The sequence below is a fragment of the Lissotriton vulgaris genome, chromosome 6 (genome assembly GCF_964263255.1).
Source record: "Lissotriton vulgaris chromosome 6, aLisVul1.2, whole genome shotgun sequence".
NCBI classification, from domain to species: domain Eukaryota; kingdom Metazoa; phylum Chordata; class Amphibia; order Caudata; family Salamandridae; genus Lissotriton; species Lissotriton vulgaris.
Window position 1 is genome coordinate 1,239,657,303 of NC_141694.1, and position 16,471 is coordinate 1,239,673,773.

Here is a 16,471-nt window from a genome sequence, read left to right on the forward strand (position 1 = left end):
TGCCCTGCTACTGTTATTTATATCAATAAAAATATTTTTTTTAAAGTGCTGCTGGCACATTCAAAGAATGACAGTCCTGCTGAGAAATGTCCATATTGTCCACATAAAGAACAGGAACCATCCTGAGAAGGTGTAACAAGTGCCAGCACCCTCTTCAAATACACTGCCTTACACAACTTGACACAAGCCAAAGCCTCTCAGTGTAAAAGTCCAGAAATCTCACCCTTGTCAAGACTTGTCATGGAATGGCTTTGAATACCCAGATCTAGTAAGTCATGTAGTGAATTAATTCAAATCAATCTAATGCATTGTTAAACAGCAAATGGTGCCCACTCGAAAGAGCATGGCAACTAGAGCTATGTTTTGTGTGATTTGTGCAGATCATGACATCCATTACATGGACCTTAAGCTGCTAGTTCCATTTAGGAAATATTTGGGAGAAGGGACTTGAGAGGGCAGAAACTTTAGATGGATGGCTTGGATTGGTTGGGTGGACCAATTTTCTTTCCATCCAGTTGCCATTGGTGTCATGGGGTGTGTCCTACTATGGTTTTGAGAACTGGGCTGATCACATCCTTTCTGCGCTTAACATTAAGAGCAATGAGGGCAATCCGCTGAAGGCTCCTCAGGGAGATATTGTGGGAGACAAGGACTCAGAAGTTAACCAACAGACACAATAATGTACTGTCCCACTCAGTGCTTATCTTTTTCTTAAAAGAAAGCACTTAAGTCTCAGAGCAAAAGAAGTATACCATAAAATGCAGTAGAGTTTTCATGCACAGGGCTGTTATTTGTAGTCTTTAAGGAGGAGCTACACCCCTCTGGTTCCATCTCCCTGTTATTGAAGTCATTAATATATACAGCCTGCCGTGGATAGCATGGGATAGGCATTGATTAGACACAGCTGTAGGTGACTCAAGAGTATCACACTAGTACGATGTACATATAATCGCATAGCTTTATTACGGCAATTGCCATAAAAGCAAACACAATAACTTAAACATATCAGTTCATACACCTTTCACCACTTTGAACTTCCCTGGGCACAAGTTCCAGGTTTGTATGGGAGCATTCTCTCTGTGTGTCCTTCTCTTATGCCACTCTCACTGAGACCCAGCCACTACCACTGTTTTCTGTGACTTACCCAAGGCAAGGACAGTAGTCCTATACCAGCTGTAAGGGCACGTTTGGTGCAGTCCCTCCAAATCACTGTACAGGTACTGGACTTCATGTTATCAAGGACAGGCCCAGGCCTCCGCGCACAAGCAGTAACACGTTATGCAATTCATGTTATCAAGGACAGGCCTCAGCACACAAGCAGTAACAGGCTCTGAACTTCACGTTATCAAGGACAGGCTTAGCCTCTGCACTCAATTAGTAACAGGTTCTGGACGTCACGTTATCAAGGACAGGCCCAGGCCTCAGTGCACAAGCAGTAATGGGTTCTGGACTTCACATTATCAAGGACAGTCCCAGACCTCAGTGCACAAGCAGTAATGGATTCTGGACTTTATGTTATCAAGGACAGGCCCAGGCCTCAATGCACAAGCAGTAATGGATTCTGGACTTCACGTTATCAAGGACAGGCCCAGGCCTCAGTGCACAAGCAGTAACAGGTTCTGGACTTCACGTTATCAAGGACAGGCCCAGGCCTCAGTGCACAAGCAGTAACAGGTTCTGGACTTCACGTTATCAAGGACAGGCCCAGGCCTCAGTGCACAAGCAGTAACAGGTTCTGGACTTCACGTTATCAAGGACAGGCCCAGGCCTCAGTGCACAAGCAGTAATGGATTCTGGACTTCACGTTATCAAGGACAGGTCCAGGCCTCAGTGCACAAGCAGTAATGGATTCTGGACATCACATTATCAAGGACAGGTCCAGAACTCAGTGCACAAGCAGTAATGGATTCTGGACTTCACGTTATCAAGGACAGGTCCAGGCCTCAGTGCACAAGCAGTAATGGATTCTGGACTTCACGTTATCAAGGACAGGTCCAGGCCTCAGTGCACAAGCAGTAACAGGTTCTGGACTTCACGTTATCAAGGACAGGCCCAGGCCTCAGTGCACAAGCAGTAACAGGTTCTGGACTTCACGTTATCAAGGACAGGCCCAGGCCTCAGTGCACAAGCAGTAATTGATTCTGGACTTCACGTTATCAAGGACAGGTCCAGGCCTCAGTGCACAAGCAGTAATGGATTCTGGGATTCACGTTATCAAGGACAGGCTTAGCCTCTGCACTCAATTAGTAACAGGTTCTGGACGTCACGTTATCAAGGACAGGCCCAGGCCTCAGTGCACAAGCAGTAATGGGTTCTGGACTTCACATTATCAAGGACAGTCCCAGACCTCAGTGCACAAGCAGTAATGGATTCTGGACTTTATGTTATCAAGGACAGGCCCAGGCCTCAGTGCACAAGCAGTAATGGATTCTGGACTTTATGTTATCAAGGACAGGTCCAGGCCTCAGTGCACAAGCAGTAACAGGTTCTGGACTTCACGTTATCAAGGACAGGCCCAGGCCTCAGTGCACAAGCAGTAACAGGTTCTGGACTTCACGTTATCAAGGACAGGCCCAGGCCTCAGTGCACAAGCAGTAATGGATTCTGGACTTCACGTTATCAAGGACAGGTCCAGGCCTCAGTGCACAAGCAGTAATGGATTCTGGACATCACATTATCAAGGACAGGTCCAGGACTCAGTGCACAAGCAGTAATGGATTCTGGACATCACATTATCAAGGACAGTCCCAGAACTCAGTGCACAAGCAGTAATGGATTCTGGACTTTATGTTATCAAGGACAGGTCCAGGCCTCAGTGCACAAGCAGTAATGGATTCTGGACATCACATTATCAAGGACAGGTCCAGGCCTCAGTGCACAAGCAGTAATGGATTCTGGACATCACATTATCAAGGACAGTCCCAGAACTCAGTGCACAAGCAGTAATGGATTCTGGACTTCACGTTATCAAGGACAGGTCCAGGCCTCAGTGCACAAGCAGTAATGGATTCTGGGATACACGTTATCAAGGACAGGCCCAGGCCTCAGTGCACAAGCAGTAATGGATTCTGGACTTCACGTTATCAAGGACAGGTCCAGGCCTCAGCCCACAAGAAGTAACAGGTTCTGGACTTCACGTTATCAAGGGCAGGTCCAGGCAGCAGTGCACAAGCAGTAATGGATTCTAGTCTTCACGTTATCAAGGACAGGTCCAGGCAGCAGTGCACATAACAGGTTCTGGACTTCACGTTATCAAGGACAGGCCAAGGCCTCAGTGCACAAGCAGTAATGGATTCTGGACTTCACGTTATCAAGGACAGGCCCAGGCCTCAGTGCACAAGCAGTAACAGGTTCTGGAAGTCACGTTATCAAGCACAGGACCAGGCCTCAGTGCACAAGCAGTAGTGGATTCTGGGATTCACGTTATCAAGGACAGGCCCAGGCCTCAGTGCACAAGCAGTAATGGATTCTGGACTTCACTTTATCAAGGACAGGTCCAGGCCTCAGTGCACAAGCAGTAATGGATTCTGGACTTCCCGTTATCAAGGACAGGTCCAGGCCTTAGTGCACAAGCAGTAACAGGTTCTGGACTTCACGTTATCAAGCACAGGACCAGGCCTCAGTGCACAAGCAGTAGTGGATTCTGGGATTCACGTTATCAAGGACAGGTCCAGGCCTCAGTGCACAAGCAGTAATGGATTCTGGACATCACATTATCAAGGACAGGTCCAGAACTCAGTGCACAAGCAGTAATGGATTCTGGACTTCACGTTATCAAGGACAGGTCCAGGCCTCAGTGCACAAGCAGTAATGGATTCTGGACTTCACGTTATCAAGGACAGGTCCAGGCCTCAGTGCACAAGCAGTAACAGGTTCTGGACTTCACGTTATCAAGGACAGGCCCAGGCCTCAGTGCACAAGCAGTAACAGGTTCTGGACTTCACGTTATCAAGGACAGGCCCAGGCCTCAGTGCACAAGCAGTAATTGATTCTGGACTTCACGTTATCAAGGACAGGTCCAGGCCTCAGTGCACAAGCAGTAATGGATTCTGGGATTCACGTTATCAAGGACAGGCTTAGCCTCTGCACTCAATTAGTAACAGGTTCTGGACGTCACGTTATCAAGGACAGGCCCAGGCCTCAGTGCACAAGCAGTAATGGGTTCTGGACTTCACATTATCAAGGACAGTCCCAGACCTCAGTGCACAAGCAGTAATGGATTCTGGACTTTATGTTATCAAGGACAGGCCCAGGCCTCAGTGCACAAGCAGTAATGGATTCTGGACTTTATGTTATCAAGGACAGGTCCAGGCCTCAGTGCACAAGCAGTAACAGGTTCTGGACTTCACGTTATCAAGGACAGGCCCAGGCCTCAGTGCACAAGCAGTAACAGGTTCTGGACTTCACGTTATCAAGGACAGGTCCAGGCCTCAGTGCACAAGCAGTAATGGATTCTGGACATCACATTATCAAGGACAGGTCCAGGCCTCAGTGCACAAGCAGTAATGGATTCTGGACATCACATTATCAAGGACAGTCCCAGAACTCAGTGCACAAGCAGTAATGGATTCTGGACTTTATGTTATCAAGGACAGGTCCAGGCCTCAGTGCACAAGCAGTAATGGATTCTGGACATCACATTATCAAGGACAGGTCCAGGCCTCAGTGCACAAGCAGTAATGGATTCTGGACATCACATTATCAAGGACAGTCCCAGAACTCAGTGCACAAGCAGTAATGGATTCTGGACTTCACGTTATCAAGGACAGGTCCAGGCCTCAGTGCACAAGCAGTAATGGATTCTGGGATTCACGTTATCAAGGACAGGCCCAGGCCTCAGTGCACAAGCAGTAATGGATTCTGGACTTCACGTTATCAAGGACAGGTCCAGGCCTCAGCCCACAAGCAGTAACAGGTTCTGGACTTCACGTTATCAAGGGCAGGTCCAGGCAGCAGTGCACAAGCAGTAATGGATTCTAGTCTTCACGTTATCAAGGACAGGTCCAGGCAGCAGTGCACATAACAGGTTCTGGACTTCACGTTATCAAGGACAGGCCAAGGCCTCAGTGCACAAGCAGTAATGGATTCTGGACTTCACGTTATCAAGGACAGGCCCAGGCCTCAGTGCACAAGCAGTAACAGGTTCTGGAAGTCACGTTATCAAGCACAGGACCAGGCCTCAGTGCACAAGCAGTAGTGGATTCTGGGATTCACGTTATCAAGGACAGGCCCAGGCCTCAGTGCACAAGCAGTAATGGATTCTGGACTTCACTTTATCAAGGACAGGTCCAGGCCTCAGTGCACAAGCAGTAATGGATTCTGGACTTCCCGTTATCAAGGACAGGTCCAGGCCTTAGTGCACAAGCAGTAACAGGTTCTGGACTTCACGTTATCAAGGACAGGCCCAGGCCTCCGCGCACAAGCAGTAACACGTTATGCAATTCATGTTATCAAGGACAGGCCTCGGCACACAAGCAGTAACAGGTTCTGAACTTCACGTTATCAAGGACAGGCTTAGCCTCTGCGCTCAATTAGTGACAGGTTCTGGACGTCACGTTATCAAGGACAGGCCCAGGCCTCAGTGCACAAGCAGTAATGGATTCTGGACATCACATTATCAAGGACAGGTCCAGGCCTCAGTGCACAAGCAGTAATGGGTTCTGGACTTTATGTTATCAAGGACAGGTCCAGGCCTCAGTGCACAAGCAGTAACAGGTTCTGGACTTCACATTATCAAGGACAGGTCCAGGCCTCAGTGCACAAGCAGTAATGGGTTCTGGACTTCACATTATCAAGGACAGTCCCAGACCTCAGTGCACAAGCAGTAATGGATTCTGGACTTCACGTTATCAAGGACAGGTCCAGGCCTCAGTGCACAAGCAGTAATGGATTCTGGACTTCACGTTATCAAGGACAGGTCCAGGTCTCAGTGCACAAGCAGTAATGGATTCTAGTCTTCACGTTATCAAGGACAGGTCCAGGCCTCCGTGCACAAGCAGTAATGGATTCTGGACTTCACGTTATCAAGGACAGGCCCAGGCCTCAGTGCACAAGCAGTAACAGGTTCTGGACGTCACGTTATCAAGGACAGGCCCAGGCCTCAGTGCACAAGCAGTAATGGGTTCTGGACTTCACATTATCAAGGACAGTCCCAGACCTCAGTGCACAAGCAGTAATGGATTCTGGACTTTATGTTATCAAGGACAGGCCCAGGCCTCAGTGCACAAGCAGTAATGGATTCTGGACTTTATGTTATCAAGGACAGGTCCAGGCCTCAGTGCACAAGCAGTAACAGGTTCTGGACTTCACGTTATCAAGGACAGGCCCAGGCCTCAGTGCACAAGCAGTAACAGGTTCTGGACTTCACGTTATCAAGGACAGGCCCAGGCCTCAGTGCACAAGCAGTAATGGATTCTGGACTTCACGTTATCAAGGACAGGTCCAGGCCTCAGTGCACAAGCAGTAATGGATTCTGGACATCACATTATCAAGGACAGGTCCAGGCCTCAGTGCACAAGCAGTAATGGATTCTGGACATCACATTATCAAGGACAGTCCCAGAACTCAGTGCACAAGCAGTAATGGATTCTGGACTTTATGTTATCAAGGACAGGTCCAGGCCTCAGTGCACAAGCAGTAATGGATTCTGGACATCACATTATCAAGGACAGGTCCAGGCCTCAGTGCACAAGCAGTAATGGATTCTGGACATCACATTATCAAGGACAGTCCCAGAACTCAGTGCACAAGCAGTAATGGATTCTGGACTTCACGTTATCAAGGACAGGTCCAGGCCTCAGTGCACAAGCAGTAATGGATTCTGGGATTCACGTTATCAAGGACAGGCCCAGGCCTCAGTGCACAAGCAGTAATGGATTCTGGACTTCACGTTATCAAGGACAGGTCCAGGCCTCAGCCCACAAGCAGTAACAGGTTCTGGACTTCACGTTATCAAGGGCAGGTCCAGGCAGCAGTGCACAAGCAGTAATGGATTCTAGTCTTCACGTTATCAAGGACAGGTCCAGGCAGCAGTGCACATAACAGGTTCTGGACTTCACGTTATCAAGGACAGGCCAAGGCCTCAGTGCACAAGCAGTAATGGATTCTGGACTTCACGTTATCAAGGACAGGCCCAGGCCTCAGTGCACAAGCAGTAACAGGTTCTGGAAGTCACGTTATCAAGCACAGGACCAGGCCTCAGTGCACAAGCAGTAGTGGATTCTGGGATTCACGTTATCAAGGACAGGCCCAGGCCTCAGTGCACAAGCAGTAATGGATTCTGGACTTCACTTTATCAAGGACAGGTCCAGGCCTCAGTGCACAAGCAGTAATGGATTCTGGACTTCCCGTTATCAAGGACAGGTCCAGGCCTTAGTGCACAAGCAGTAACAGGTTCTGGACTTCACGTTATCAAGGACAGGCCCAGGCCTCCGCGCACAAGCAGTAACACGTTATGCAATTCATGTTATCAAGGACAGGCCTCGGCACACAAGCAGTAACAGGTTCTGAACTTCACGTTATCAAGGACAGGCTTAGCCTCTGCGCTCAATTAGTGACAGGTTCTGGACGTCACGTTATCAAGGACAGGCCCAGGCCTCAGTGCACAAGCAGTAATGGATTCTGGACATCACATTATCAAGGACAGGTCCAGGCCTCAGTGCACAAGCAGTAATGGGTTCTGGACTTTATGTTATCAAGGACAGGTCCAGGCCTCAGTGCACAAGCAGTAACAGGTTCTGGACTTCACATTATCAAGGACAGGTCCAGGCCTCAGTGCACAAGCAGTAATGGGTTCTGGACTTCACATTATCAAGGACAGTCCCAGACCTCAGTGCACAAGCAGTAATGGATTCTGGGCTTTATGTTATCAAGGACAGGTCCAGGCCTCAGTGCACAAGCAGTAACAGGTTCTGGACTTCACGTTATCAAGGACAGGCCCAGGCCTCAGTGCACAAGCAGTAACAGGTTCTGGACGTCACGTTATCAAGCACAGGACCAGGCCTCAGTGCACAAGCAGTAGTGGATTCTGGGATTCACGTTATCAAGGACAAGCCCAGGCCTCAGTGCACAAGCAGTAATGGATTCTGGACTTCACGTTATCAAGGACAGGTCCAGGCCTCAGTGCACAAGCAGTAATGGATTCTGGACTTCACGTTATCAAGGACAGGTCCAGGTCTCAGTGCACAAGCAGTAATGGATTCTAGTCTTCACGTTATCAAGGACAGGTCCAGGCCTCCGTGCACAAGCAGTAATGGATTCTGGACTTCACGTTATCAAGGACAGGCCCAGGCCTCAGTGCACAAGCAGTAACAGGTTCTGGACGTCACGTTATCAAGGACAGGCCCAGGCCTCAGTGCACAAGCAGTAATGGGTTCTGGACTTCACATTATCAAGGACAGTCCCAGACCTCAGTGCACAAGCAGTAATGGATTCTGGACTTTATGTTATCAAGGACAGGCCCAGGCCTCAGTGCACAAGCAGTAATGGATTCTGGACTTTATGTTATCAAGGACAGGTCCAGGCCTCAGTGCACAAGCAGTAACAGGTTCTGGACTTCACGTTATCAAGGACAGGCCCAGGCCTCAGTGCACAAGCAGTAACAGGTTCTGGACTTCACGTTATCAAGGACAGGCCCAGGCCTCAGTGCACAAGCAGTAATGGATTCTGGACTTCACGTTATCAAGGACAGGTCCAGGCCTCAGTGCACAAGCAGTAATGGATTCTGGACATCACATTATCAAGGACAGGTCCAGGCCTCAGTGCACAAGCAGTAATGGATTCTGGACATCACATTATCAAGGACAGTCCCAGAACTCAGTGCACAAGCAGTAATGGATTCTGGACTTTATGTTATCAAGGACAGGTCCAGGCCTCAGTGCACAAGCAGTAATGGATTCTGGACATCACATTATCAAGGACAGGTCCAGGCCTCAGTGCACAAGCAGTAATGGATTCTGGACATCACATTATCAAGGACAGTCCCAGAACTCAGTGCACAAGCAGTAATGGATTCTGGACTTCACGTTATCAAGGACAGGTCCAGGCCTCAGTGCACAAGCAGTAATGGATTCTGGGATTCACGTTATCAAGGACAGGCCCAGGCCTCAGTGCACAAGCAGTAATGGATTCTGGACTTCACGTTATCAAGGACAGGTCCAGGCCTCAGCCCACAAGCAGTAACAGGTTCTGGACTTCACGTTATCAAGGGCAGGTCCAGGCAGCAGTGCACAAGCAGTAATGGATTCTAGTCTTCACGTTATCAAGGACAGGTCCAGGCAGCAGTGCACATAACAGGTTCTGGACTTCACGTTATCAAGGACAGGCCAAGGCCTCAGTGCACAAGCAGTAATGGATTCTGGACTTCACGTTATCAAGGACAGGCCCAGGCCTCAGTGCACAAGCAGTAACAGGTTCTGGAAGTCACGTTATCAAGCACAGGACCAGGCCTCAGTGCACAAGCAGTAGTGGATTCTGGGATTCACGTTATCAAGGACAGGCCCAGGCCTCAGTGCACAAGCAGTAATGGATTCTGGACTTCACGTTATCAAGGACAGGTCCAGGCCTCAGTGCACAAGCAGTAATGGATTCTGGACTTCCCGTTATCAAGGACAGGTCCAGGCCTTAGTGCACAAGCAGTAACAGGTTCTGGACTTCACGTTATCAAGGACAGGCCCAGGCCTCCGCGCACAAGCAGTAACACGTTATGCAATTCATGTTATCAAGGACAGGCCTCGGCACACAAGCAGTAACAGGTTCTGAACTTCACGTTATCAAGGACAGGCTTAGCCTCTGCGCTCAATTAGTGACAGGTTCTGGACGTCACGTTATCAAGGACAGGCCCAGGCCTCAGTGCACAAGCAGTAATGGATTCTGGACATCACATTATCAAGGACAGGTCCAGGCCTCAGTGCACAAGCAGTAATGGGTTCTGGACTTTATGTTATCAAGGACAGGTCCAGGCCTCAGTGCACAAGCAGTAACAGGTTCTGGACTTCACATTATCAAGGACAGGTCCAGGCCTCAGTGCACAAGCAGTAATGGGTTCTGGACTTCACATTATCAAGGACAGTCCCAGACCTCAGTGCACAAGCAGTAATGGATTCTGGGCTTTATGTTATCAAGGACAGGTCCAGGCCTCAGTGCAAAAGCAGTAACAGGTTCTGGACTTCACGTTATCAAGGACAGGCCCAGGCCTCAGTGCACAAGCAGTAACAGGTTCTGGACGTCACGTTATCAAGCACAGGACCAGGCCTCAGTGCACAAGCAGTAGTGGATTCTGGGATTCACGTTATCAAGGACAAGCCCAGGCCTCAGTGCACAAGCAGTAATGGATTCTGGACTTCACGTTATCAAGGACAGGTCCAGGCCTCAGTGCACAAGCAGTAATGGATTCTGGACTTCACGTTATCAAGGACAGGTCCAGGTCTCAGTGCACAAGCAGTAATGGATTCTAGTCTTCACGTTATCAAGGACAGGTCCAGGCCTCCGTGCACAAGCAGTAATGGATTCTGGACTTCACGTTATCAAGGACAGGCCCAGGCCTCAGTGCACAAGCAGTAACAGGTTCTGGACGTCACGTTATCAAGGACAGGCCCAGGCCTCAGTGCACAAGCAGTAATGGGTTCTGGACTTCACATTATCAAGGACAGTCCCAGACCTCAGTGCACAAGCAGTAATGGATTCTGGACTTTATGTTATCAAGGACAGGCCCAGGCCTCAGTGCACAAGCAGTAATGGATTCTGGGATTCACGTTATCAAGGACAGGCCCAGGCCTCAGTGCACAAGCAGTAATGGATTCTGGGCTTTATGTTATCAAGGACAGGTCCAGGCCTCAGTGCACAAGCAGTAACAGGTTCTGGACTTCACGTTATCAAGGACAGGCCCAGGCCTCAGTGCACAAGCAGTAACAGGTTCTGGACGTCACGTTATCAAGCACAGGACCAGGCCTCAGTGCACAAGCAGTAGTGGATTCTGGGATTCACGTTATCAAGGACAAGCCCAGGCCTCAGTGCACAAGCAGTAATGGATTCTGGACTTCACGTTATCAAGGACAGGTCCAGGCCTCAGTGCACAAGCAGTAATGGATTCTGGACTTCACGTTATCAAGGACAGGTCCAGGTCTCAGTGCACAAGCAGTAATGGATTCTAGTCTTCACGTTATCAAGGACAGGTCCAGGCCTCCGTGCACAAGCAGTAATGGATTCTGGACTTCACGTTATCAAGGACAGGCCCAGGCCTCAGTGCACAAGCAGTAATGGATTCTGGACTTCACGTTATCAAGGACAGGCCCAGGCCTCAGTGCACAAGCAGTAATGGATTCTGGACTTCACGTTATCAAGGACAGGCCCAGGCCTCAGTGCACAAGCAGTAATGGATTCTGGTCTTCACGTTATCAAGGACAAGTCCAGGCCTTAGTGCACAAGCAGTAACAGGTTCTGGACATCACGTTATCAAGGGCAGGTCCAGGCAGCAGTGCACAAGCAGTAATGGATTCTAGTCTTCACGTTATCAAGGACAGGTCCAGGCCTCAGTGCACAGGCAGTAACGGATTCTGGACATCACATTATCAAGGACAGGTCCAGGCCTCAGTGCACAAGCAGTAGTGGATTCTGGACTTCACGTTATCAAGGACAGGCCCAGGCCTCAGTGCACAAGCAGTAATGGATTCTGGACTTCACGTTATCAAGGACAGGCCCAGGCCTCAGTGCACAAGCAGTAACAGGTTCTGGACGTCACGTTATCAAGCACAGGACCAGGCCTCAGTGCACAAGCAGTAGTGGATTCTGGGATTCACGTTATCAAGGACAGGCCCAGGCCTCAGTGCACAAGCAGTAATGGATTCTGGACTTCACGTTATCAAGGACAGGTCCAGGCCTCAGTGCACAAGCAGTAATGGATTTTGGACTTCACGTTATCAAGGACAGGTCCAGGCCTCAGTGCACAAGCAGTAATGGATTCTGGACTTCACGTTATCAAGGACAGGTCCAGGCCTCAGCCCACAAGCAGTAATGGATTCTGGACTTCACGTTATCAAGGACAGGTCCAGGCCTCAGTGCACAAGCAGTAATGGATTCTGGACATCACGTTATCAAGGGCAGGTCCAGGCAGCAGTGCACAAGTAGTAATGGATTCTAGTCTTCACGTTATCAAGGACAGGTCCAGGCCTCAGTGCACAGGCAGTAACGGATTCTGGACATCACATTATCAAGGACAGGTCCAGGCCTCAGTGCACAAGCATTAATGGATTCCGGACTTCACATTATGAAGGACAGTCCCAGACCTCAGTGCACAAGCAGTAATGGATTCTGGACTTTATGTTATCAAGGACAGGTCCAGGCCTCAGTGCACAGGCAGTAATGGATTCTGGGATTCACGTTATCAAGGACAGGTCCAGGCCTCAGCCCACAAGCAGTAACAGGTTCTGGACTTCACGTTATCAAGGGCAGGTCCAGGCAGCAGTGCACAAGCAGTAATGGATTCTAGTCTTCACGTTATCAAGAACAGGTCCAGGCAGCAGTGCACAAGCAGTAACAGGTTCTGGACTTCACGTTATCACGGGCAGGCCCAGGCCTCAGTGCACAAGCAGTAATGGATTCTGGACTTCACGTTATCAAGGACAGGTCCAGGCCTCAGTGCACAAGCAGTAATGGATTCTGGACTTCACGTTATCAAGGACAGGTCCAGGCCTCAGTGCACAAGCAGTAATGGATTCTGGACTTCACGTTATCAAGGACAGGTCCAGGCCTCAGCCCACAAGCAGTAACAGGTTCTGGACTTCACGTTATCAAGGGCAGGTCCAGGCAGCAGTGCACAAGCAGTAATGGATTCTAGTCTTCACGTTATCAAGGACAGGTCCAGGCCTCAGTGCACAAGCAGTAACGGATTCTGGACTTCACATTATCAAGGACCGGCCCAGACCTCAGTGCACAAGCAGTAATGGATTCTGGACTTCACGTTATCAAGGACAGGTCCAGGCCTCAGCCCACAAGCAGTAACAGGTTCTGGACTTCACGTTATCAAGGACAGGTCCAGGCCTCAGTGCACAAGCAGTAACAGGTTCTGGACTTCACGTTATCAAGGACAGGTCCAGGCCTCAGTGCACAAGCAGTAAAGAATTCTGGACTTCACGTTATCAAGGACAGGCCCAGGCCTCAGTGCACAAGCAGTAACGGATTCTGGACTTCACGTTATCAAGGACAGGTCCAGGCCTCAGTGCACAAGCAGTAACAGGGTCTGGACCTCACGTTATCAAGGACAGGCCAGGCCTCATTGCACAAGTAGTAATGGATTCTGGACTTCACGTTATCAAGGACAGGTCCAGGCCTCAGTGCACAAGCAGTAACAGGTTCTGGATGTCACGTTATCAAGGACAGGCCCAGGCCTCAGTGCACAAGCAGTAATGGATTCTGGACTTCACGTTATCAAGGACAGGTCCAGGCCTCAGTGCACAAGCAGTAATGGATTCTGGACTTCACGTTATCAAGGACAGGTCCAGGCCTCAGCCCACAAGCAATAACAGGTTTTAGACTTCACGTTATCAAGGACAGGTCCAGGCCTCAGCCCACAAGCAGTAACAGGTTCTAAACTTCACGTTATCAAGGACAGGTCCAGGCCTCAGTGCACAAGCAGTAACGGAATTTGGTCTTCACCTTATTAAGGACCGGCCCAGGCCTCAGTTCACAAGCAGTAATGGATTCTGGACTTCACGTTATCAAGGACAGGCCCAGGCCTCAGTGCACAAGCAGTAATGGATTCTGGACTTCACGTTATCAAGGACCGGCCCAGGCCTCAGTTCACAAGCAGTAACAGATTCTGGACTTCACATTATCAATGACAGGTCCAGGCCGCAGTGCACAAGCAGTAAAGGATTCTGGACTTCACGTTATCAAGGACAGGTCCAGGCCTCAGCCCACAAGCAGTAACAGGTTCTTGACTTCACGTTATCAAGGACAGGTCCAGGCCTCACCCCACAAGCAGTAACAGGTTCTAGACTTCACGTTATCAAGGACAGGTCCAGGCCTCAGTGCACAAGCAGTAACGGAATTTGGTCTTCACCTTATTAAGGACCGGCCCAGGCCTCAGTTCACAAGCAGTAATGGATTCTGGACTTCACGTTATCAAGGTCATGTCCAGGCCTCAGTGCACAAGCAGTAACGGATTCTGGACTTCACGTTATCAAGGACAGGCCCAGGCCTCAGTGCACAAGCAGTAACATATTCTGGACTTCACATTATCAAGGACAGGCCCAGGTCTCAGTGCACAAGCAGTAATGGATTCTGGACTTCATGTTATCAAGGACAGGCCCAGGCCTCAGTGCACAAGCATTAATGGATTCTGGACTTCACGTTATCAAGGACAGGCCCAGGCCTCAGCGCACAAGCAGTTATCATGACTGCAGAACTAAACAAAAAGTTGCACATGCAGTCAGGACTTCAGGGTTGGGATACACATGCATTTGCTAATCCTGGGACATTTTCGTCCAATAACCAGTTTGCAGAGCATAGACTGCCATGACATGAATGTGTACTTTGCATGCTGAGTCACTATGGAAATTGTCATGACAATGTGGGCTTCATATACGCTTTAATGTAAAAGGGGACAAGACAATCTGTGCGTCAAACACAGTATTATAAACACTGTCAACCAATGCGTGGGTTCAATATGGAGTTACTGCGAAACTTGTCATGGCAATGAATCATGGGAAGACTTCAGGTGAAGGAGTTATTCCAAGTGGGAAGTTATTTTCGACATGTAGAAAAAATAAAGTTAGCAACTGCATTATCAAAAAGTAATGGGAATATTTGCTCATGCAAAAAAGTATTCCACTGGACAGTCATAGGCTCTTGGAAACCTTTGTGATTGTTGAGAAAGTTGAAAAATAGCTGAAGACGTAGGACAACACCTACACGAACATATTTTGAACTCATTTTTGTGAATTTGACCATATATTGTTAAAAACAGCAATTGGTAGACAGTGCATAAGGAATCACTTCACAAGACTTCTTAATGACTGGTCTCAAAATATAATAACAATAATTTTAAGGTAGTGGGTCAGATATCCCACATAGAGAAACATGTGCATGTATAACGACCTAATGCTCAGTGTTTAATTTGTGCTGGTGCTTGTAAACTGTGAGCACAATCGTTTTTGGGAACTTGGATTTTTCTCATGTCATAGGTTTAGAAGGACAGGAAAACGGTGACAAAGGGAGAAAGCAGAGATGAAAAAGAAAGGAAATGTAGAATAGCATCGAAAAAGACACGAGGTGGAATCAAGATTATGCAACTTTAGTATTCAGCAACCCCAGCATTTGACAGCACCAGCAACGGGTTCCTAAGAAAACCTGGGGCCTAATTTATGAAAACGTTTGCATCGCTGCGCGAAAACAGCGATGCAACAGTTTTCACTGCGCCCTCCTTGGGGCAGGATGGATGCCGCATATTTAATGTACGACACTCCATGTCACAAGGAGTTACAGATACGTAAGTATTTCTGACGTATCTGTAGGTGCAAAAGTGACACATTGCGGGGTGTGTCTGAAAACAGATGCAACTCCATCAATGTGTCCTTTCGCATGGGGCAAGCCCCATGTGAAAGGGTCGGTGTCAGTCTTACGCCTGCTGTGAGACAGGTGCAAGATATTTACGCTGTGGCGTCCTAGAAGTGGTGCAGTGAAATCTGATAGATTTCACTGCACCACATCTGCAAGGCTTTTTGCGGGGAAACGTCCACCCTGCATACATTATACCTGGCACAGATATAATGTAGCGCAGGGGTTTACAAAGTTACTCATCTGCTTAGATGCGTCACATTGTAAATAGGGCGCAACATGGCACAAAAAGTGACGCAACGGCGCCACGAAAGTGTCGCAAGGCCTCATAAATAAGGCCCCTGTTTTTTTCAGATTAAGCACTGCTAAAGGAGCGAAGCCACTTGTCCTTCTCTCGAAGTCTGACTGCAGCATTAGTAAGTCTTGTATAGTCTGCGGCACTTACCCGAGGATGTGCTCGCAGAGGAGTCTGCAGTAGTCACTGTGAGAGCTGGTGATTAATACTATAATCTTCCCCGCTTCCTTCAATTTTCGGATCCAGCTTTTAACAGATTCGGGGCAAGGGAGCAAATACTTGCTTGGATTCTCTTTCAGTGCCGGAAAAAACAGGCCTGCGCCTTCTGAAAAACAAAATCAAAGAAACTCATAAACTTCCTTCAGAAATAAAAATGTAAATCTCAAGGTAAGCAAAAAAAATAAAAAAGCGATCTCTGCGTTTAACCACAGCAAAAATGCTCAGTCCTCTCTGTTTCAAAAACTGAGGCCTGAAGAAGGCAGAACGGGCATTTTTGCTTCTGAAACGCTTACGTTGATTAAGTCAAGCCTTGAACCAAATTAAACGGGTGGCCTAAAACGTGATATTCCTACACATCTATCGCATACAATTGAAGTTCATATATTAATTCCCTTCTTTCAAAAT

The 16,471-nt window shown here is 48.6% G+C and overlaps 1 protein-coding gene across 2 annotated transcripts in view; it reads right to left on the minus strand.

The window, feature by feature from the left end:
* The window catches only part of NT5DC1 (5'-nucleotidase domain containing 1), a 1,423,540-nt gene that overhangs the window by 518,558 nt on the left and 888,511 nt on the right, over positions 1 to 16,471 (minus strand). For both annotated transcript variants that reach the window (XM_086927341.1, XM_086927342.1), the window contains exon 7: positions 15,998 to 16,172. In XM_086927341.1, the coding sequence (XP_086783467.1) occupies positions 15,998 to 16,172 (175 nt within the window). The remainder of the gene's footprint in view (positions 1 to 15,997; positions 16,173 to 16,471) is intronic.